The following is a 23,954-nucleotide window of genomic DNA, read 5'->3' on the forward strand; positions in this document are numbered from 1 at the left end:
CTCTATGTGTCAGCCCTGTGATAGTCTGGTGACCTGTCCAGGGTGTACCCTGCCTCAATGTCAGCTAGGATAGGCTCCAGCCCCCCCGCGACCCTCAAGAGACAATGAATGAATGAATTTAGAAATCAAGGTCTCAGAGTCTGGAGGAAGGGTGGAGAGGCACAGGATCGACGTTGCTTGAGGTACACCTGCCCACAGCGCCAAAACTCCCAGTAACCGGTTTGCTGACCCTGGTGACGAGCTGAAAGCAACATGGGCATCCATGACACCTCAGCAGTGTAAAATATTGTCACTCCCTTGAGTCAAAATCTCTCTGTCTTACTTCAGCACAATCACTTTTATTGTTTAAATGTTTTCATTAATCTCTGCACTACTTGTACTCTGTGCTTTTATTTAATCTCATGATGATACTAACAGAATTTTATTTTAGTATTTGTCTCTACATTCCTCCACACGTCCATGTCTTTATCTCCCAAAGTTTTTTTCTGATCTGTGTGCAGTTCACAGAAGCTTAAGTCTCCACAGCTGGTTAAAGAGGAAGATAAACAGACCTAAAACCCTGTTCAGGCCAGTGGTAATGTTTCCAATATTTATATTGTATGTGACAAGAATCAATATTAAACCTGTGCAGCTGATAAGAAATACACTTCACACTTTGGTCAGTTAGTTTCTGTAGATAGACAGCTCTGGGCTTGAGGCAGTTTAAACATTTGTTCTGTAAAGGAATCCAGCCTAAGTCATTTATTGACTTAGAAATACCTTTTTAAAATTACAGTCAAGACAACAGAATTAGAGGATAAAGGAGGAGGACATTAAACCAAAGAATTGTATAGTTTTTTGCATCTCTTTGTCTCTTTAGATGACAATACACAGCCATGTAAAATCAAGACAAAATATTTCTAAATTGTAAGCAACAAAGGTTAAGAAGCTAAATTCAAATGTATTCATACATTTGTCCTGTTCACGTTATACACTGATGAGTGCAGAAGTTTTTATCCCAACAATCACGTTATTAAATTCTCACTGCAATCTTAGCTCTGTTGAAAAAGAACCACGAGCCATCTTACTACTTCTTGGAGATTCAAAGGTTTGTGAAATGGTGTGAGGACGATCACCTTGCACTGGCAGCACACACATATACACTCACTGGCCACTTTATTAGGTACACCTTGTTAGTACCAGGTTGGACCCCCTTTGCCTTCAGAACTGCCTTAATTCTTTGTCATAGATTCAACAAGGTGCTGGAAACATTCCTGAGATTTTGGTCCATATTGACATGATAGCATCACACAGTTGCTGCAGATTTGTCGGCTGCACATCCATGATGAGAATCTCCCGTTCCACCACATCCCAAAGGTGCTCTATTGGACTGAGATCTGGTGACTGTGGAGGCCATTGGAGTACAGTGAACTCATTGTCATGTTCAAGAAACCAGTTTGAGATTATCTGAGCTTTGTGACACGGTGCGTTATCCTGCTGGAAGTAGCCATCAGAAGATGGGTACACTGTGGTCATAAAGGGATGGACACGGTCAGCAACAATACTCAGGTAGGCTGTGGTGTTTAACCCATGCTCAGTTGGTACTAAGGGGCCCAAAGTGTGCCAAGAAAATCTCCCCCACACCATTACACCACCAGCAGCAGCCTGAACCGTTGATACAAGGCAGGATGGATCCATGCTTTCATGCTGTTTACACCAGATTCTGACCCTACCATCTGAATGTGGCAGCAGAAATCCAGACTCATCAGACCAGGCAGCTTTTTTCCAATCTTCTATTGTCCAGTTTTGGTGAGCCTGTGTGAACTGTAGCCTCAGTTTCCTGTTGTTAGCTGACAGGAGTGGCACCTGGTGTGGTCTCTACTGGAAAATCCCAGTAGATCAGCAGTTTCTGAAATACTCAGACCAGCCCAACTGCCACCAACAACCATGCCACGTTCAAAGTTCACTTAAATCACCTTTCTTCCCCATTCTGATGCTGGGTTTGAACTTCAGCAGGTTGTCTTGACCATGTCTACATGCCTAAATGCATTGAGTTGCTGCCACGTGATTGGCTGATTAGCTACTTGCCTCTGACTGACTGGAGGACAAACAGGCTCTGAGATGTGAGGAGATCCAGGACAGATCTGCCATAAACAAGAAACAAACAGAAGCAGGTCTGCTCATGACTCAAACGGCAGAGCCTTCCTGCTGACATGTACCCCCTTGTGGGCAGTCGTTACCATTGAAAACAAAGTTCACATGAAGACAAATAAAAAGAACGACTGTTTTTAAAGAGGCATTTTGTTTAAAAATAACAGTACAAAAACTCTTCCAGTATTTTCTCCCAGACAGTTGGACAATAATTACAGTTTACAGCATTCAAAAATAACATTTCATGAGTGAGCCACTTTTAGGAATATGCCAACCATTACATGTCACAAGACCTGGTCGAAGTGTTTTTCACTTAAACCGTCCACTGCACCAAATGTGTCTTCTCTTCCAGGTTGGTACTTCATATTTTGTTGTTCCAGCAGCAGGTTTAACTTGAAAACATGCACGTTTTTAAAAGGCTGGTAAGGCATTTGAATATTCAACATGTTGCTTTGGTTTGAAATGTTCCAGAGGAGTGTCAGTGATTTTGGCGAAATGTACCGTTTCTCTATTTTTTAAATATTATGGTAAATACCAACAGCCACTGTGTTTTAACAGTATATAAAAAAAGAAAAAAAATCATTACAATTTCATTCACTTCGTGGGGCTGGAGAGGCATCAGGGTGACAGTGATCAAAGCTCGTACAGTTTGATAAAATCTACTCTACTATATTACAATGTGAGTGTGAGGTGGCCAGCACCTCCAGTCTTTGCTCTAGTAGCTGAACATCTGCTGTGTGGAGCCGCTCTGCTGCTGCGGGGTGGGTGGCTGGCTCTGGACGGGCCGGCCTGGCTCCGGGCCCTGACTCTGGGCCTCCTGACTCTCTCCCTGAGCGCCCTCCACCACGGGGGTGACCTGGCCACCTTCGCCTGCCGATATGGGCCTCCAGGCCAGAGTCGGGGCCTCTAGCTGGTGGCTCATGGGGTTGACCAGAGTGGTGACGTTGATGAAGTGGGCGACAGACTGGGGTGCTGCGCCTCCGCCGGGGCCCACCGTCTCCGGGGCGAGTTCGGCTGGTCGGTTGTGGAGCATGGCGGAGCCGCTGACGGTGTCGAAGGTGACGGTGAGGATGGAGTTGTCCAGGGTGAGGGGCCGGTCGCTGGCTGTCAGGTGGCCCACGGCTACAGGCTGCAGGCTGGTGAACTGGGCGGGGGTGTGGCTGGTGATGGGAGTGACTGTGATGTTGGTCAGCCCCACCGAGCTGTTGGGTGAGGAGGCTGATGGAGCGTTGGGGTCGGCCAGGACCACCACCTGAAACAGCAGCAGCAGGTCATTTACTATATGCTGTATATAATAATAATGATAATAATAACAATGATGATGATCTGCACTCTTCTGACTTTATTGTTCTTTTATCTTCATCTAAACTCCAACTGTCATCACATCACATTACTTTAAGTGTCAATTATGATTTAATATGGGGTGCAACCCCTTTCCTGAGGATTTAATAACACAGATCAGAAAAAGAACTGGAGTTATTACCATTCTCCCTCCAGACATTATAATATTAATTATAATTATTTTGATAATCTAACTGTGATGTATTTCTCATGTGCTTTGTTCAGCTACTGCAAAGGTGCCACAAAGTGTCTTGTCACCACTGACTGTTAGGTCTTCAGTTTAATATGTAAATATACACTGATCTGTCAAAACATGAAAACCACTGACAGGTGACGTGAACAACATTGATCATCTTGTTACAATGATCTTTTGGGAAATCTTGGGTTCTGACAGTCATGTGGTTGCCACTTGACACGCTCCATCCACCAAAACACCAGTGCAGACCACGTATCCCTCCTCATGGCAGCAGCACTCCCCAGTAGCAGTGCCCCCCCCCCCCAACAGGATAATACGCCATGCCACACCACAGAAACTGCTCAGGAATGGCCTGGGGAACATGACAGGGACCTGAAGGCATCGAACTGGCCTCCAAATTCTCCAAATCCCAGTCTGATCAAACATCTGTGGGACGTACTGTAACCCAACCTCACAACCCACAGGACCCAAAAGATCTGAAGCCAGTGTGTTGGTGCCAGACACTATAGGGCACCCCCCAGAGGTCCTGTGTCCATGCCTTGACAGGTCAGAGCCAAGTCCAGTCCCAGGAGCACCCACTGTGGATCGGGGGTACCTCTGGGGTACCAGCACGTCCCTCAAATGTTCAATCAGATTGGGATGTGGGTATTTGGAGGCCAGGTCATGTGGTCTTTGTCCAATTCCTTGGGTCATACCTGAGCAGTTCTTGTGGTGTGGCGTGGTGCACTGTCCTGCTGGGGGTCAATGCCATCGACAAGTACCATTGCTATAAGGGGGTTTACTTGGTCTGCAACAGTGTTCGGGTGAGTTGAGCACGTCAAGTAGCATCCACATAAATGCCAGGACCCAAGGTTTCCCAACAGAACACTGCACTGTCGCAAGATGATCAATGCTGTTCACTTCACCTGTCAGTGGTTTTAATGTTTTGGCTGATCGGTGTAAATACGTGTAGGAAGATTTTATGGTTGGTTAATATGTTAGTGTGATGTTATGACATCTGTCAATTTACTAGTTTCATATATATTTTAAACTCAGATTTTTTAGAAATATTATGAACATAGTTGTGAACATTCTCTGGTAATTATAATTTTAAGTGGGCAACTGGACTTGCTTGAGTGTCTTGAAGACTTCAAGACGCTCAAGCAAGTCCAGTTGCCCACGATATAGCACTTAAGATTACCATGACCTGGGTGACTGAGAATCTTCACCGACATGTCTCTAGTAATTATGCACTCTTGAACTGTTACACCAACGTCCTCAGATCATATTTATATGCAGCCCTACTTAGTTTATCATACATACTGGTGAGCTGTTTTTGGCACTGTATATACTAAATCGCATCTTATGTGCACCTTACTGTTATCTAGTTCTACGAAAAGAATCACAGTTTGAGGGGCTTAATGTGCCCAAAAAACTCATGAAGCTTTGCACACACATCAGAGCTGGTGAAAATTTGATATAGACTCACAGACTTGTAGATTCCTATGAAACAGGTTTCATCGTCACGTATGAAACTTGGTGGTACAAGCAACATACCAAGATGCACAGAAAAGGTCTCATGGTGCCATACCCTAAACCCAACCGGAAGTCAGCCATTTGGAATTTACTGTGTGTCATTTTTGTGCGTTTTTGGCCGTTTCCAGGGGTCGTACTTTAACAAACTCTAACTACTAGAGTCTTCAGTATGTTTGCACTCTTTGTATCTGCACTCCAACTTTGTACTGCAACTTCTGCACAGCAGCTTCTCTCATCTCATCCTTTCAGAGGGACATTTTATTGCACTTTGATGACAGTTGGATATTGTAATCAGTCATCACATCATCTTATAGCTCTTTGAATATTTAACGAAACAAAAAGAAAATCAATTTTCTCTTGAGACAAAGCCATAGACAGCGTTATTTTCCACCAAATGCACATCATCATTGCTTCTGTGCATTTTTATTTATTCTGTTTGTCATCAGCAGGATGTGAGCAGCTGCTGTCTCAGGGCATTTGGCACTCCAGCAAACAAAACTTCAGCCCATTTCTTGCTGTCTTTGAAAAGAGAGATTGGACGTGTTATTATGACAATAAAACAAAAGCTTTTGTAAGAACCTTCATATCTACCTGTTGGATACTCTGCACAGCAGAGCTCGTCTCATGCTCGTCGCCGACGATGACAGCGTTGAATTCTGCCATTTGCTCTGCCGCGAGCATTCTGTGCTCGTGCCGCGGCTCGGTGAAATCAACATATTCATCAGACTCGGAGAGCTCTGGCTCAGCTGGGACTCTCTGCTTCTTCTTGGGGTGTCGGGAAGGACGGCTGGGCCTCTCCTGAGGCATGCCGTCTTTTTCCAGGGTCAGAGTGGGCTGAGGAGGAGGGAGAAACATATCAGGAGAACATATGGACAGGGACAAGGGGGATTTTGTTATTATATCTGCTGGGTGTAAGTCTGGAGGGGATTGTGTTTATGGTCATGTGCATCTGTCCGTTAGCCAACTACTGGACCAATCAGCCTAAATACTGTGGACACATTTATGCCTGTATGCTCAAGGATGTCTCGTGGCTGCAGTGATTGAAAAATGACTATTTTTGGCTGTTTTATACTGTCATTAACTGTTGACTTGTCGGTTGCAGGCCACATTTTGGCTTTCGTCGTGGCTCAAAACTGACATCCAAAGAAAAGTTTTGTTACATTTTGATCTGCTGATTAATTAAATAACGTTAGCATGTTGTATTTGTTTGGAAAACGTGTTTCGTATAAGACAGTTGTTTTGTCAGTGAAACTGGTGAGTTGTAACGAAGCCGAATTTTGTGACACTAACTTTGTTAAATTTTGCTGTGTCCCTGGCTTCATATGAGTAGAGGAAACGTCTGCTAGCTAATTTATACAATGTAAAATGCAAGAGGCTTGTGCTAGAAACATTAGCATGTTGTATTTGTGGGGGAAATGTGTCCAGATTAAGTGCTTTGTTTGTGAATGCTGCGAGTTATAGTGAAGCTGATTTGTGTACTTGTGTTTGAAATGGTCTTTATTAAGCCATGTTTAATGTGTGTTTAATGTGTGTTTTGAATCAACTAAACTTTACAGCACTTCACAGAAACTGAGTGACACAGACACACTACTGCACAAGTATAAATGCTCACAATGGCGTAGGCCACATGCTTAGGCCATGGCGTAGACTCTGCGTGGAGCTGATGCACAAGTATGAATCCCGCTTTAGTCAAGAATAGACCAGCAGAGTATTTTTATGGCTTCTAGGACGCTTCTGAAATGCACAGCAGGTCTGCTAGAATTACAAGAATCGTCTATAGTGGCCGCAATCGCCTGGTGGAGATCTGAACGTTACTGAGTGCACTCTTGTAGCTCATTTTGTCTTTCTGCAAACACAGACATTTCACAGAGGATTCATTTAATACCAGGCACAAAGGGAGTCATAGTAATTTTAGGGTAGTAGCACTGAGCAGTGAGTGTTTGTCTGATTCAGGAACTCTTTATATTTGCACTCTGACAGTTCCTTAATTTAGTGTACATCAAACAGCACAAGGAAGTTGAGAGTATAAGGACCATGATATACAGTATGACAGGCATTAATGTCATTTTAGCATCTGATTCATTAATTTAATGCATTGTCAAAGAACTGTAATCTAACCTGCACAATGCTGATAGAAGAATCATTGATTGTCGAGGGTTCCTGAAGATCATCAAACTCATCTATTCTTACAGACACCACCTGGAGGCACAAATGAGGACAAACATATTTCAACAACTTGACATTTAGGACTCAATAACACAGTGACTGCCTGGGTGGTAAAACACTACAGAAATGACTCGCCTCTGGGTGTTTGCGTCGCAGATGTCGGTTCATGGAGGCGCGGGTGGACACCTTGGTTCCGCAGAGCTGACACGACTGGGCCTCCACCTTTTCATGAGTGAGGTGGACGTGCTTCTGCAGCATGTACTCGGTCAGGTATTTCTTATCACACGTTGCACATGTCCACGTCTTACCCACTGCAGTGAGACAGAGAGAGGGACAGGGTCAGTCCGGCTACATGCTCTGATGTTAACACTCTGCAGACACGTTTAGAGGTCTGATGGCTTAGTCGCAGAAAAAGAAAAAAAAAGTGAAACTCTATTAGGAGCTTCACAAGGGCAGGAATTTAGATTTTTTTATGTCACTTTTCCCTTTCTGTTCCCAACCCAACCATCTTCTTCCCTCCAACTTTTAGTACTTTACAGTAAACTTGTCCTTTAATTTTTGGGGTGGTGTTCTGTTTTTTTTTTTATTCTGGATGCATAAATCAGGCTACAGGACCGGTTCCTGTCCAACCATAAACCGCTCCCTTTTTCTGCCTCTGAACATCGAGGGGAGAAAAAAAGGACAAATTACAGGCTCCCATGTTCAGCTTGTAACTGTCGTGTCACAGACTGAGCAGTGTGCTTCAGCCTGGTGTTATCTCAGCCCGACACGAGACACTTGCCTGTGTGGATGAGCTTGTGTGTTTCCAGAGTTGTCCTCTCACTGAACGTCTTTCCACACAGCTCACACATAAAGTCCTTTATACCTGCAAGCAAAGTCACACAAACAAGCATTAACATGACCTATATGTGGAGTTTGCACTGTTAATGTCACGTGAAAATGCACATGTAGCAGCCAACTGTCTTTGTCTATTTAAAGGGTGACTTAAAGGGAAATTTCGGTTTATTTCAACCCGTCTCCTATCGTCCTAAATTTGATTCAAGTGACTAGTGACATACAGATAATAGTTAGCATGCTAGCCGTTAGCCTAGATACAGCCGTAGTGTCAGACCTGTTGAAACATAAGTGAGCGGGCATGCTTCAAGTACAAAGTTAGTCCACTAAACAAGCTTTTTTTCCACAAAGACCGCCTCATATCATTAGAATTAATGTCAGAGAACATATAGAAAACGACATGTAAACGTGTTGTCTTACCTTACCGGTGTGCTGCCATGTTTGTTTACCATTTAGCTCTGCTTTCCAAACCGTGGCCGAAATATATCTTGCGAGCTCTAGATAAAGCCCAGCTGGATACTAATGTTACTCCAGGTGGAGGTGTCTCGTCCTTGGTCACATCCAGACCTTGAAAATAAGGCTGCAACCGCTCCCATTCCTTGCAACAGAGGCATTCCTCTTCTGTGGGCATTAGGGCACAGCATTCACAGGTACACCACCAACCTCCAGAGTTACGCAGCCTTGCAGCAGCCATTCCTCCTCTCTTGTCCTCTACCTGTTGCGCCTCACTCTCTCTCCTCCTCCTCTGTTCAGGCGACCGTCTGGTTCTGCCTTCCAGCTGTTGCTGCTTGTTCAGGCACGCTATGAGATTGCTGCTTGTTCTCACGATATTTCGGCCACGCTTTGGAAAGCAGAGCTACATTGTAAACAAACATGGCAGCACACCGGTAAGGTTAGACAACACGTTTACATGTCGTTTTCTATATGTTCTCTGACATTTATCCTAACGATGTGAGGTGGTCTTTGTGGAGAAAAAGCTTGTTTAGTGGACTAACTTTGCACTTGAAGTATGCCCGTTCACTTACGTTTTAACAGGTCTGACGCTACAGCTGTATCTAGGCTAATGGCTAACATGCTAACTATTATCTGTATGTCACTAGTCACTTGAACCAAATTTAGGACGACAGGAGACGGGTTGAAATAAACTGAAATTTCCCTTTAAGTATTTTTCAACCTGGACGCTGTGTACTCAGGTTTCTGTGTCGTAACTAATGGGAACAACAGTTTTTGAAAGTGGTCCAGTATTCAACCAGAGCTCTGCAGCTGGCAGCGGTGAAACAAGCTGCAAATCAATTGCCGCCAATGTATGTCCAATAAAACAGCTTGTTTTTGCCACTGACAGATATTTATTTTATTTAGCTTTTAATTAAAAAGTAAAATACTTTTTGTTGTGTGGCGGTAACAATTTTGGGGCTTTTTCTTGTTCTTTAACATAAAGGTCTATCTCTGTAGGGATCCTGTCTATAATGTTGTCAGACACTTGAAATAACAGTCTGGGCCTGTCAGTGGCAAAAACAAGCACTTTTAGTGGACATAAATTGATGAACATGCCCCATGGTTATACTGCAGCTTGATTCGCTGCTGCCATCTGCAGAGGTCTCCCTCAATACTTGACTAATTAAAAACATTATTGTTCATATCAGTCACTTACACACAAAACATTGGAAAAATACCAACTTACCCTGCTGCTCCTTTATATTGAACGCCAACACACACACATTCTGACTCACCTGTGTGTCTCTTGTAGTGTTTCAGCATGTTGACCTTTTGGGCAAACTTGCGGTTACACTCCTTACACTCGTACTCTTTGATGCCCTTGTGAAGCTTCATGTGGTGCCGCAGAGCATGCTTGGTCTTCATGCCTGCACAGGAAAAGACCCACTCAACAACTATTGTATGTGGATCGTGCTGTTGACACGGTGAGGAAAAATAAGTAATGAGGTGTGTGATGAAGCAGCGAGGACCTGACCTTTCCCACACTCTGCACACAGGAAATCCCGGATGTCATCGTGAACCCTGAGGTGCTCCTTCAGCATGTCCTTCCTCGCGAATGATTTGCCACACTTGTCACAGCTGTGGCTCTTCACCCCTGGATGACCAAATAGACACACACACATAGACACTCAAATACCACGTGAAATGAAAAAATGCGTCTCTGTTCACATATGAGGACAAGTGATAACATTTCACACAGGGATCTGTTGCTCACCAGTGTGGATGATCTTGTGCCTCTCCAGGTTACCAATACTATTGAAGATTCGGCCACAGATTTCACACGGATGGATGTACCTTTGGGACAGATGAGCAGATTTAAAATGACTTTGTACAGCAGGTTATTAATTCTATGTTCCAGTTTCACTTTAAAATGGCCTCTTTCTGTTCCCAATCAGACCACATACCTTTAGCTACAGTACTGCATGAACTGGAGCTCTCACACATCCTGACCTGAATCTTCTCAACAGTGATCACACTTAATGCCCAGACACACCAAACCAACTTCAGAGAACTAGCAGCGACAAAGGCTCGCTGCCGCGTCGCCGTGTCTCAGCCCAAAAGTTGCACATGAACACACCGCAAAGAAAAGTTTTGAAGCTAGTTAGAACAAACACAATCCAATGTTGAAAGAACAAAGCATATTGACAACGCGCCAATGAACACAAACCATCACTAAACTTTTCTGCTTGCGGCTAAAGCAAACAGTGACCGACAGCTGACCATCAGCTTAGTTTTTCAGGGCCTTTACATGCAAATTCACAATAAATGGATTGCGGCTACTAACAGCACCACAAACAGTGCCTCAAGCGGGATTTGTACTCGTGCGACAGACCCTACGCTGTAGCTTGTGCACGTGGCCTACGCTGCTGTGAGCATTTATAGTTGTGCAGTGGTGTGTCTGTGTCACTCTGCAGTTACACCTCCAAAACACTAGTCAGTGGTGGGGTTTCTGTGAAGTGCTGTAAAGTTTAGTTGATTCAAAACACACATTAAACATGGCTTAATAGCGAAAATCTCAAACATAAGTACACAAATCAGCTTCACTATAACTTGCAGCATTCACAGACAAAGCACTTGTCTATCTGGACACATTTTCCCCACAAACACAACATGCTAATTCTTTTAGCACAAGCCTATGGCATTTTACATTGTACAAATTAGCCTAGCAGCTAGCAGACGTTTTTCTACCAATACGAAGCCAGGGACAACAGCAACATTTAACAAAGGTAATGTCACAAAATTCGGCTTCATTACAACTCACCAGGTTCACTGACAAAACAACTGTCTTGTACTAAACACATTTTCCAAACAAATATAACATGCTAATGTTATTAGCATAAGCCTATGGCATTTTATGTTGTATAAATATGCCTAGCAATTAGCAGATATTTCCTTTACCCAAATGAAGCCAGGATAAATAAAAATAAATAAATAAGACTTAAAATGTTATTTTTGTGGAGGCTTTATTGTCTTCACATTTATTGTTTCTTATCTGTGAAATTAAAGTAAACAAAAGAAATGAGAGATCATTTTTATTTGGTTTTTACTGAAGCAAACTGTGAAACTATATCACTTATTTTGTTGAAATTCTATGTTCTTAAATTAGTAATAAAACTTTTTTTTTTACTTATTTTTTAGGTCGTCAAGAATATCCTTAAAAATACCCTGAAATATTGTGATATTATTTTAAGGACATATCGCCCACCCCTAGTTGCAGCTGCATTAAAATTCAAATTCTAACACAACTGCTTCTCTTTATCTCCTGTTTTTTAATCAGCACACATAAAAGGGGATAAAAAGGGGTTAATGGCTTTCACATGGACTCTCCTCATCAGCACAGTTCAAAATAGTGTCTGTAATATTTTGTCATGTTATCAGACCTCAGCTGACACGACAAAACCACAACATAAAAACCACAACCAAGTAGTTTTGCACTGCTTACTTCTGCACTGCAGGGTCAGGCAGCTGCTCTCTGTGGATGACCAGGTGAGCGTTGTACGTGGCCTTCAGCGCAAAGCGTCGGTTACAGATCCCGCAGCCGTAGCCTCGCTCCTTGTGCTGCTCCATGATGTGCTTTAGGTACTCTTTGCCCTTTGCAAATGACAGCTGGAGACACAGAGGCAGGAAGCTCATAAATGTGTGTGATAATGTTCTGGTCATTGATGCAGGTTACAGTTTAAGTTACTCTATCTGCTTTTAGCTGTATCTATCAGAGGGCCTTAAACAGCCTTAGAGAGCTCAAGATAACTGGGGAAAGACTAAACATTTCATAATCTAAAATGTGCTTCAACTCACTGAAATGTTTGGATATTATTACAAGTTAATAAAATAAAGAGTTAAAGTATGCAGGCGATCTTCATGCTAAAACTCACTTGGCATTTCTTGCAGTTGTACTTATGGTGCTCGGGATCATCCTCTTCTTCATCATCGTCCGTTTCGTCACTGTCGTCTGCTGAGATGCCGATCTTCTTGATGAAGCCCTCTCGCTCCTGCTCGTCCATCAAGGCGATATCCTGGAACACACACAACTCCTCATGTCAGTGACAGCTGGATCCAGAGGAGGTGTCAAAACCTCATTTAATCAAACATTTATGATCTAAGGTGTTATTTAATAATGGCAGCAACCACTTTTACATCTAACATGATGCATTTGAGTCTCAGCCAAGAGTTCTGTCACTACTCTTCTTGTATAGCCTGAAAAGACAGGTGACAAAGTTTAACTACATTCCTGCTGAGTTACATTTCATTTTTATTGGCTGCCCGACCCCTGTAAATATCGTGGTGGCTGATGAGTGAGTGACTACTCAGCAGAACTCCTGGACAATGAACAGACCAGATGAAGGTCTTTAATTCAGTGCACATGAATATAATATGGTTGTGCATTAGAGGATGTTGCAGTGCCTTAACACTGTTAAATGTGTCTCACCTTGAAGTGAACGTGGATGTGATCTCGAAGGACGTCCACGCGGAAGAACTTGCGAGCGCAGATCTCGCAGGTGTATTTCTTATCACCGTGAGTCAACAGATGCTTGTTCATGTTGCTCCTGCAGGAGAACACCTGTGCACACAAGTACGCAAGTCATCGATGGAGAATTTCTGAACACCCATGCTGCTTTTATTTCCTGCAGGACCGAAATGCAGTTCTCTGACCTGCTGCCATTCAAGCCATTAGTCTCACCTTGCCACAGATGGGACAGGGCGACGGCTCCTTCCTGTACCTGGTCCCTTCTTCTCCATTGGCCTCCAGCTCTTCTCTCTTCATGTGCTTTGGTCCTGTCCAGATGCATCATGGGTTTTAGTTCAGCAAAGACAAACAGGAGAAATATGGTGACATGAGACTAAAGGTCTAGTTTGAGGCAAGTTGGGGCTCTCTGCAAACTTTTATCCAGTCCCACGTGTCTTAGGGAAATTCACCTAGATTTTGATGATCCACCAAAACATGACATAAATATTCCACACAAATTGAAACTGTTCTCCTACACTTCCCTGTTTGAAAACAAAACAAAACAAACAAAAACACGTCGAAAAACCTAAAAAAACAAACCAAAAGTCAGCCTTGTTCTCTGGACTCACCCACGCCGTGCCTTCTGTGGTGCTCCTGCATCACATCTTTGCGGTAGAACATCTTGTTGCAGATTTCACAGGAGTAGAGCTTCTCGCCGTGCTTCTTCTTGTGCTTGGAAAGGTTACTGTTGGTGGAGAAGAACCGCGAGCAGATATCGCACTGGAACGTCTTGTCGTCTGCAGAGAAAAGAGGAAGTTAAAGTAAGGGCTGGGCAATTCATCAAATTTTATCTTCAATTCTGATTTTGGCTCCCAACAATTAAAATCCACTGTTAAACTGAATTTTATGTTAATGTCCAATAACTGATGATGGTTCCAAAGTCAATGAATAGTCGTGTTGCAAATTGTGATCTCAATATGGACCAAAATCATCGCTAGTATGATTTTTGCCACAATTGAGCAACACCATATAATCAATTTAATCTGACAGGAGGACACCTGGCAGGAATATGATCAGAAACAGGGGAAAAGTGAGGAGATATATTCATGTTAAACCAAAAATAATAGAGTATCTGACCTGTCCGGCAGTTGTGGAACTTTAAGGCATTTTCCAGGCGAAAGGATTTCTCACACGTGTTGCATTTATATTTGTACTCCAGGTCAGGCTGTTGGGAGCACATAAAATGGAGACACATTAACAAGCGGGGTAAGTAAAATAACTGCTGAGCTCACAGCCTGGAGTTTCACTCACCATGTTCTTGCTGTGCTTGTAAGAGATGTGCTGCTTCAGACTCTCCTTGCGGCTGAACAACTTGTCACATTCATCACATTTGAACAGCTTGTCACCTGGAGGGAACACACAAGGAGGTATGTGAATTATGTGATGAATTCGACGCAGTTTTGAAAGCCATGATTCAGTGATCTCCGCATACCGTGAGATCGGATGTGTCTGTTGAGGTTGCTGCTATTCTGGAAGACCTTGTTGCAGAGGGAGCAGCGGTACACCCTCTTGTGCTCTCTGGCTTTGTGCCTCTTCAGGATGGCCCCGCTGTCTGGAGAGCTCAGCAGGCTGCTGTTCTCTGATGCTGCTGCTGCTGCTGCTGCCTCTGAGGCCACTGGCTCTGAACTCTCCACTGACGGCTTCACATCTGCTCACATCAGGAATCCATCGTCAATGAGAAATCTACGATATACTGTACACAGCATCAGGTGCTAATAAGGGTTCAACTGATACTGGATTGAAGACTTGAATACAAGCACACCTTGTTATAAGGAACGGATTATTCTCATGACCATTACAGGCTCATACAAATTAATGCTGGTTAAACTGAAAGATTCACAGTCATGATTCACTGAAATGTGGGGTAGCTTCCTGAGATTTATTAACAGAAAGCCATAAATGTTTGTCGTGGAGTGTTGTGTGCTGTGGGAAGAGGGTGGGGGGAAATATGAGAGCTATCATGCTGTGCTGTCTTCTTTTTGTTTTGTTTTGTTTGTTCACAGATTTTGTTACCTGCAGACTATCACATGAAAGAGTTTTGTACTATTTTGTTGGAAGATATTTGATAAAAATGTTGCCTCACAGCAAGAGGGCTCCTGCTTTGAATGCAGAGTTTGCATGTTCTCCCCGTGTCAGCGTGGGTTTTCTCTGGGTGCTCCAGCTTCCTCCCACAGTCCAAAGACATGCAGGTTAATTGTGACTCTAAATTGTCCGTAGGTGTGAATGTGAGCATGAATGGTTGTCTGTCTCTATGTGTCAGCCCTGTGATAGTCTGGCAACCTGTCCAGGGTGTACCCTGCATCTCGCTCAGTGTCAGCTGGGATAGGGAGTCTCCCTGGAAAATCGAGGGGGTTGGGATGGTTGAGCCTGTTAGGGGCCTTACACATGCCGCATCTGTAACCGCCTGGAAAACACGAGGTCAGGCACCGGGTGCTACTACTGGGGGCTGTACAGATGCTGTTTTTTTCACACTTGATTCTGTTGTTTTCAATGTAGACACGCAGCAGGCGCACTCAAATGCCAGAGCGACGCCGTCATGGTGTGCATGCATTCCCATGTGCCTATTTTTCAGGGTGCAATGGCTGCATCAAAGCTTTATAAATAAACAAATACGGATGCTGTAGAGTGCTTGTTTTTGCCACCGACAGGCTCAGATTGTTATTTAAGGTGTATGACAGCAATGTGGGGGGGATCCCTGCAGAGGCAGACCTTTTTGTTGGAGCGCCCTGAAAAACAGAAACACAGTAGCGTGCACTGCATGTCATGTGACTAGGAACAACCAATCACAGCCTGTAAATATCCTTCCGTTCATCTGTAAATATCAGTCTGTGGTAAATATGGAGACAATAATCATGTTAGTGCAGGGCTATCCAGAGCTTTACATCTGTCCCACAGACAATAGACCTACACACATACAGCTCCTGGAAGAAGATTAGCTCTGTACATGGGATTTCAGGTAAATAGGCTACAATACGGTGCTGGTTAGCAACCTCAGATGCAACCTGCCGTCGCACATTCACATATATGTAGTTTTTTCTTTGAGCAGGGAGCGTCACGTAGGTTTACATTACCAAAGGTTTATGACGGAAACACTTGACGACACCGACTCCCGTGTGCGCGTGGTGAGAGAGGAGAGGGAGAGACGCTGTGCTGCTGCCAGAGGAGCCGCTGAATGAGTTCCCTCTGAGCGGTAAATCACTAAAAGAGTCTGAGCAGTCCGGGGCTGTTCATAAAACATTTAGGACGCCACAGTTTATTCCACGCTACTGAAGCTGCTCCTCTTTTTGGAACCACTGCAGAGTCGGTAATAATTTCTCTTTCAGCCATGCTTGCTGTTGCCTTGGGTAACAGTTAGGGGTGTAAATCACCAGCTTCATCACGATACGATATTATATCGATTTGTTTGGATGATGATACGATGTTTGCTGATATCACAAAGTCTGTCACAATACAATTTTGATTCAATCCGACTCAGGAGCCAAGCTGCTAGCGTGGTTAAAATGAAAAAGCAGTTATCTGTATACAGTATTAGATACTGTATTTCTTTCACAGTGATATATTTGGAACATTTTTCCAGAATGCCGTCTGACAACTTCTGCAGAATGTGTCTGAACCTGTTGCAACTTGTTCAGTTCAGAGTTAGGTGTCAAACATGTAAGAGGACAGAGTGACAGTGATGTCGATGTTATAGTGGAAGCAAGTAGAGGAAAAAAAGTGAGAGTGGGATCTGTGACATTTCCTGTGTGTGGAATAGTGAGTATTTTTATTAGGTGTTTTAGTGACATTTCCGCTCAAGCCTACCTGTTTTGTTCTTCCTCACCTTTGTGTTTGCTCACAGTAGCTGCAGCTCCAAGCCTGCGTCCCTTAGCTCTCCTCCCTCGGCCATGCCCTCTCTTGGGGACCGCCTGAGCTGTGGGGGGGTCCCCCTCCTCCTCATCAGGGCCCACCAGGCTCTCCTCCTGGGGCAGGAGCGGGTCGACCGGAAGCACCTGTGCTGTCTTCACCTCATCCAGATGACTCAGCATGTTGCCTGGGATAAACAACAGGAAGTCGGGGATTTAGAGGGTGTAACCATGACACGGCACTTCCTCAGCTTAGAGAGGTTTTGAATGGACTTCCACTCCTGTTGGACTCATTGTGGAGACGAACAGCTGACCTAGACATGACCCTAAACTTCCCTCTTGGTGATAGAAGATGACATTTCTAAGATGTCCTTACTGGAGGTGATGGATGATTTCAATGATCTTACCTGCACTGTTTTCTCCAGCCACTGGGGGCATGTGAGCTCCAGTTTTCTCCGAGCACTCTGTCACCTCTGAGTTTAAGGGAGAAAAACTATGAGATACAACTGTCGCCATGACACGTTACAAGCATCAGTGATATAATGTCATCTACCTGGTGGAGGTGCTGGTTGAATTGGAGGCTTAAGCACAGGCTTCTCCATCTTCTTGGCATAAAAAGCTCCATACCAGACCCTCAGCTCTGTTCCTGGGAGCACATCCTGGGAAACAAAACGCCAAACTGCCATTAGAAATGAATGAGCTGCACGACTTAATGAGCCCCTGAGATCTTGGACCAACAGCAGCAGCAGCTATAGGATGGATAAACGCACCTGGGAGGTGTTGAAGTACACGTCATCGTCCTGCTGGTAGGCTGTCAGATTCTGGTGTTTGTGGTCAGTGGCAGGTCGCACCAGCATCATCCAGTTGCAGTCTTCTTCACTGCTGGAGTCAAAACACATGACCACGGCATCCTTCTGGAAGATCTGCCCATCGAAGGATCAAGGATTAGCAAGACAGGAAGCTAAAACAACCACATCCAGACATTTATAATAGAACAGTGTGTTAGCTCAGGATTCATCAGGTTGCACCTTAAGAGGGAACGCTCCTTCTCTCTCCAGGTGGGGGACCCTCTTCGCCTCAAAGGGCCCAAACCGGGTCCTCTTGACCAGCCGGCGCAGGACAAACACCCCCTCCTGTCCATCAGCCACCGGTCTGATCTCCAGGCTGTTTGGTAAAGACGACCTGATCCAGGGGGAGAACAACTTAGCATGACTGCTATGAAATGGCACAAAAATAACACAAAAAATCATTTTTATTATGTCTTTAATACTTCACCTTGTGTTATGTGAATACAATAACTCCATCATATTATCAGGGGCATTTAAAAATATAATGTGGATTTGCCTGGAGATCTGAATTTAGCACGTGTGGGTTGGAACCTCCAAGTGCCAGACAGTCAACAATCCACAGTGGGCTCCTTACTCCCACAATCTAATAACATGACGCTTGTAAACTCTTTGGAGCCTCTGTGCTCCAAAACGAGCACAGAAGTCAGGGCCAGTTTGTACTTCCGTGTCTTGCTTGAGTACACCTCAGCAGGGTTGGTGACTACCAGCACCAGAGAGCTTTGAATCCGCGTCCTTTGTTTTAAAGGTTGAATGTTAGAAAATAAACTTAAAGGAACACTTCACGCCCCTAATGACTGTTTGTATATCATTTACTCACCACATGTTACATTGAATGTTCAAAGAAATCTTTATTTTTCTTGCACGCCTTTAGTGAAAGAAGATTCCAAAGTCGGAAAAATTCTTAATGAACTGAAGTCATAGGGGGCCATGTTTAATACTACCGTCAAAACATCTGTTTACAAACTCTCGCACAACTTGTGCAGTAAAACCCAAGTCTCATTCATCCAGTTGTACGCTCAGCACATCCCAAACAGACAGCCCTTTCTGACGGGGAAGTGAACTAAAAGTGAAACGTATCTACGCTCTCTTCAAAGCCAGACTCTATTGACGAAAACAGTAATTAACCTCGATGAACATGGGAGCTGCTGCTCTACGACTGCCTCGATCAGTTATACCCCTTTTCCACCAAAACTAACCCGTATAGGCAAATACTTTAACGTGGAAAACATGCTAAAAGTTGGCGACCGATTCCTTTCTCATCCCATTGCCAGTAGACCATACATATATACATCTTCCTTATTTGTTTCTCTTTAGCCCAGTTTCCACCATTTTGGTCCCCCCTCTGTTGGGGTACCTAGCACACAGATCTGGTACTAAAAGGTGGAGCTGTGAACACTGCAGTCTGTTGATTGGTCAATAGAGGACAGTCACTCTGCTCAGGGCTGAGTTGTGTCTGGTTTTGAGGCTCATGTAACCACTGTTCATACTGTGGAGATGTTTTAGTCAACTGTAACCATAAAATAAAGCAGGTTTTGCTGCCTCTCGCAGCAGCTGTTGTCTGAGAAAAAATAACTTAATTCACTGGGCCGACTGCCGGCAACTTTTAAGGTGGAATGTTAACTTGTAACGTTACTCAATGCATGAGTTGGTGACGTGAATCCATCAACACACCTTAAATTTCAATGTGACAACTTTGACCATTACTTTAGTTTTTATTGTCTCTCTTGGGTGACATTCGCTTTTAGTAATGAGTGGATCTTCAAGTGTTAAGTAGTGTAATTAAATTCGACCGGATTATGTGAACTGCATATATTCTAATCCTCATTTGGAGGAAAGCGTCCTTCCTGTGGGCTACGGCAACACTAAACCCCTGAGCTTGCCTGAGAAGGACTAAATGTGCAAACCTGCTATTTTTCAATATCCCATGGAGAGAAACTACTTCTTGCCTGTTCTATTTTGTTCTGAAAATGTTGGTGAGCAACTTCGTTCTGTGGACGATAAACAAGGTGCAGACTGATAAAGGAGGAAATGCAGTGAGTGCTGGACGGAGCAGTGAGTGTCAACAACCCTGCCCACATTTAGGATTACTGTTTGTGGTGGAAACACTAAACAGATCTAGGGTCAGTACCCTTAAATGTGGGCGGGGTTGTTGTCACTCTGCTCCGTCCAGCTCTCACTGTATTTCCTCAACATCGGTGAAACAGAGGGAAGTCTGCACCTTGTTTATCGTCCACAGAGCGAGGCTGCATGTTTAAAGTTTCAGAACAAAATAAAACAGGCTGCAGTGAGAGTCTCTCTCCATGGGATATTAAAAAATAGCAGGTTTGTGCAATTAGTCCTTCTCAGGCAAGCTCAGCTGGCACATGTTTTTTTTTCTCCAAGGGGTTCAAATATATGCAGTTCATACAATCTGGTCGAAATTCATTGTTAAACATTTGAAGATCCACTCATTACTTAAAGTGTCATGACATCCAAGAGAGACAATAAAAACTAATGGAACGGTCAAAGTTGTCACAGTGAAATTTAAGGTGTGTTGATGGATTCATGTCGTCACGCACTGAGTAACATTACAAGTTAACATTCCACCTTAAGAGTTGCCGGCAGTCGGCCCAGTGAATAAAGTTATTTTTCCTCAGATTCCAGCTGCTGCGAGAGGCAGCAAACATCTTTTTATTTTATAGTTACAGTTTACTAATAAACCTCTCCACAGTATGAACAGTGGTTACATGAACCTCAAAACCAGACGCAACTCAGCCCTGAGCAGAGTGACCGTCCTCTACTGACCAGTCAACAGACTGCAGTGTTCACAGCTCCACCTTTTAGTACCAGATCTGTGTGCTAGGTACCCCAACAGAGGGGGGGACCAAAAATGGGGACGTACAGAACAGTTCCATTGGTACCATCCACAACTTTCCACAGAGGAAACAGAAAACGCGTTCCAAACTAACCCACACCACACTGGACTGCTCAGTGGGAAGAGGGATTTAGTGTTCAATTTTCAATACTTAGGTTTTAGTGTTTATAAGATTGTAAACTGATGTTTTGATATGGTTTTGCTGTTGTTACACATGGACCCCAACGACTTCAATTCATCAAGAATTTTCTCAGTGTTTAGATTCCTCGTTCACCACAGGGGCATGTTAGAGAAACAAACTTTTCTTCACTAATTCAACATAACACAGGGTGAGTAACTAGTATAACTACTGATCATTTTGGGGGTGAAGTATTCCTTTAAGTTCAACTGATGGATCAAATAATTAGTCCAACTGGAGTGGGTGAAGTCAAGACCCTTTGAGTGGTCACTCACCGGGCCCGGCTGAGGACGAAGGAGTCCTGGACGGTCACCAGCGGTCCCAGCTCAGGACACTCGGAGTCATGGTACTGGCCACAGTCCTCACACCCTGCGACACACATCATCACACCTGTCACCCACAACCCAGTGTGTGTCAGGCTTTATCAATACAGTGAGAGCTGGATTCATACTCACAGATGAACTCATCTGGCTCAGCCATTATGCCAACCTATAAACAGCAGAACATATTATATCATTCATGTGAGACAAGGAGCAGGACAGAAGGGAGCTGATCAAGTCTCACGGATCATGTCAGATAAATATATATGTATAAGAAGGAACTACTTTGAGAGTGTGTTAGAGTGAACTTCCAAGCCTGCATGTACACATTTAACGCGGGACACTTCAGCTGTAGTGAATGCATCCGACCCCCCAGCTCAACAGCAGAGTATCATGACAACGTTAAGAGTTTTCGGTTTCAAAGATACAGTTGGAGCATGCTTATTAACGTATGCAGTCCGGACAGGAGATGGGATCCAGGATTTGAGTCGTTCCCAAACTCCAGCCGGGTTTTAACTCCGATCTGAGCGGCTCCTCTTCAGTAAAATGTAACAAAGAACAGTCGGCATGGCGGATGGACCGGAGACGCAAACCACCAAACCGGAGTCGATGCTCTTCAACGCCAGGCAGTCGGCGGTTGAGGCAGCATAAGAAGACCCAGAGCGAACCGGACACACCGGCTGCACCTTCACTACAAAACTGCGTCGCCATTTTGTAGAAACACGATGTATATTTATGGGGAAACACGTTACCTTTTCTGCAAAAGACCCTTCATTTAGCGAATCCTGACTCCGGGTTCCAATCCGCTCCAGAAACGGCGCAGGACCGGAAACGAACCGCGCGGGGTGCATTATGGGGAATGTAGGCTTTTCAGCAAAGGCGGTAAAGCAGCTCGAACAAGCATTGTTAGGCACTACATAAAAGATAGGGGAAAGTACTGTTCAGTGTTTGCATTTTTCCTTATTAATCACCACAAATCCTTACATGGTATAATAAAATCATTTAAATAAAAATACCTCACTAAAATACTCATAATTTTACTTTTAAGTTAAAGTACAGAACTAAAAAAATAAATTTACTTGAAGTAACAAAGGTAAAGTTAGTCATTATACTTAAAGGCCCCTTTCATGGTGGTATATATTTTATAGCAGTGGTTCCCAACTGGTGGGTCGCAGTCCAAAAGTGGGTTGCGGGTCTATTCTGAATGGACCGCAAGAGCTTTACAAACATGTAAAGTTTGTAATAAACAAGAACATGAACTAATGACTGAGGAGAAATCTGTTTTATAGGATTATTTTAACCAGAGGTGTGAGCTCGAGTCACGTGATTTGGCCTCGAGTAAGACTTGAATCACAAATCTGATGATTTTAGACTTGACTTGACAAAATCAGTCAAGACTTGCATCTCGACTGAGTCTTGAACACCAATGACTCATGACTTCATTTGTACTCAAGCCTTTATTTCTTTATTTCATTTAATTTTTAATTTTAAATTTTGTATTTAGGATTACTGTGTATTTATTTATTTATTTGTATTAATATGTATTTTTTTGTTACTTATTTATTCACTTATTTATTGACGGATTTAAATTGCTTTTTATTCTGAGTTTTTGCATTCTGTTTGTAGAAAAACTGCTGTACAAATATAAATAAAGTTTGATTGATTGATTTTGACCGTTTGACTTGACGGGCGTGGGAGCCCTTCTGTGCGGAGTTTGCATGTTCTCCCTGTGTTAGCGTGGGTTCTCTCCGGGCACTCTGGCTTCCTCCCACAGTCCAAAGACATGCAGATTGGGGACTAGGTTAATTGATAACTCTAAATTGTCCATAGGTGTGAATGTGAGTGTGAATGGTTTTCTCTATGTGTCAGCCCTGCGATAGCCTGGCGACCTGTCCAGGGTGTACCCTGCCTCTCGCCCGATGTCAGCTGGGATAGGCTCCAGCCGCCCTGCGACCCTCAAGAGGATGAAGCAGTTAGAAGATGAATGAATGAATGAATGATTTTGACTTGAAAGTTCTCGATAGGTTGCCCCAACCAAGATTAGCAAGTAAATTACTTAAAGTCTGCCATGAATCAATTCATCTCCCGTAATTTCCCAACTCAAGTAGCCTGACGTTTATCCATTCCCAGAGTCGACACCCAACTCCCCCATTGATCCATATTGTTTGAACCAAGTCGACAGCCTCCAATCAGAGGTAGGAGAGAACCATGATGAACAAATATGATGTCACTAAGTGCCAGTTTGAAAAAAAGGACACCAAAAGTAACTTAATTTGTTGACAACAACAACTACAGGTGGTCAACCAAACAGAGAACGAAAATGAGTGGGTGCAAATTACAGATGGAGACAACAACTTCCAACAAACTTGTTTCAACATCCATCCATTTTCAACCACTTATCTGAAGCCGGGTCGTGATGGCAGCAGGCTGAGCAAGGTATTCCAGACGTCCCTCTTCCCAGCAACGCCTTCCAGCTCCTCCTGGGGGACCTTGAGGTGTCTCCAGGGCACATGAGATATGTAATCCCTCCAGCATGTTCTGGGTCAGCCCCGGGGCCTCCTACCAGTTGGACGTGCCTGGAACATCTCGAACGGAAGGCGCCATGGAGGATCCTGATCAAATGCCCGAACCACCTCAACTGACCCCTTTTGATGCTCCTGACCCTATCTCTAAGGCGGAGCCCAGACAACGTACGGAAGAAACTCATTTTGTCTGCTTGTATCCACAACCT

General features: G+C 43.9%; 1 protein-coding gene across 1 annotated transcript; it reads right to left on the reverse strand.

The window, feature by feature from the left end:
* Positions 1-1,494: 1,494 nt before the first annotated feature.
* Positions 1,495-22,033, reverse strand: prdm15 (PR domain containing 15). Its single transcript, XM_049593135.1, has 24 exons — positions 21,976-22,033; positions 21,359-21,392; positions 21,179-21,272; positions 18,052-18,205; positions 17,794-17,946; positions 17,577-17,682; positions 17,431-17,496; positions 17,002-17,211; positions 14,614-14,829; positions 14,433-14,527; positions 14,259-14,346; positions 13,751-13,918; positions 13,356-13,450; positions 13,104-13,235; positions 12,550-12,690; positions 12,120-12,283; positions 10,392-10,471; positions 10,152-10,271; positions 9,913-10,044; positions 8,130-8,213; positions 7,484-7,659; positions 7,301-7,381; positions 5,774-6,016; positions 1,495-3,382 (listed from the first exon to the last, which is right to left on the reverse strand). The coding sequence occupies exons 2-24, from the start codon at positions 21,381-21,383 to the stop codon at positions 2,846-2,848; spliced, it is 3,360 nt and encodes a 1,119-aa protein (XP_049449092.1). The 5' UTR covers positions 21,384-21,392; positions 21,976-22,033; the 3' UTR covers positions 1,495-2,845.
* Positions 22,034-23,954: the final 1,921 nt, after the last annotated feature.

The sequence above is a fragment of the Epinephelus fuscoguttatus genome, linkage group LG12, assembly GCF_011397635.1.
Source record: "Epinephelus fuscoguttatus linkage group LG12, E.fuscoguttatus.final_Chr_v1".
Classification (NCBI taxonomy): domain Eukaryota; kingdom Metazoa; phylum Chordata; class Actinopteri; order Perciformes; family Serranidae; genus Epinephelus; species Epinephelus fuscoguttatus.

Excerpts from the sequence above, each read along its gene's own strand:
- prdm15 (XM_049593135.1), bottom strand. The coding sequence starts at position 21,383 with ATGGCTGAGCCAGATGAGTTCATCT. Across the intron at positions 21,273-21,358 it reads TGAGCCAGATGAGTTCATCT|GGTGTGAGGACTGTGGCCAG; the intron begins GTGAGTATGAAT and ends TGTGTGTCGCAG. Across the intron at positions 17,212-17,430 it reads GGCTGGAGAAAACAGTGCAG|GCAACATGCTGAGTCATCTG; the intron begins GTAAGATCATTG and ends TGTTTATCCCAG.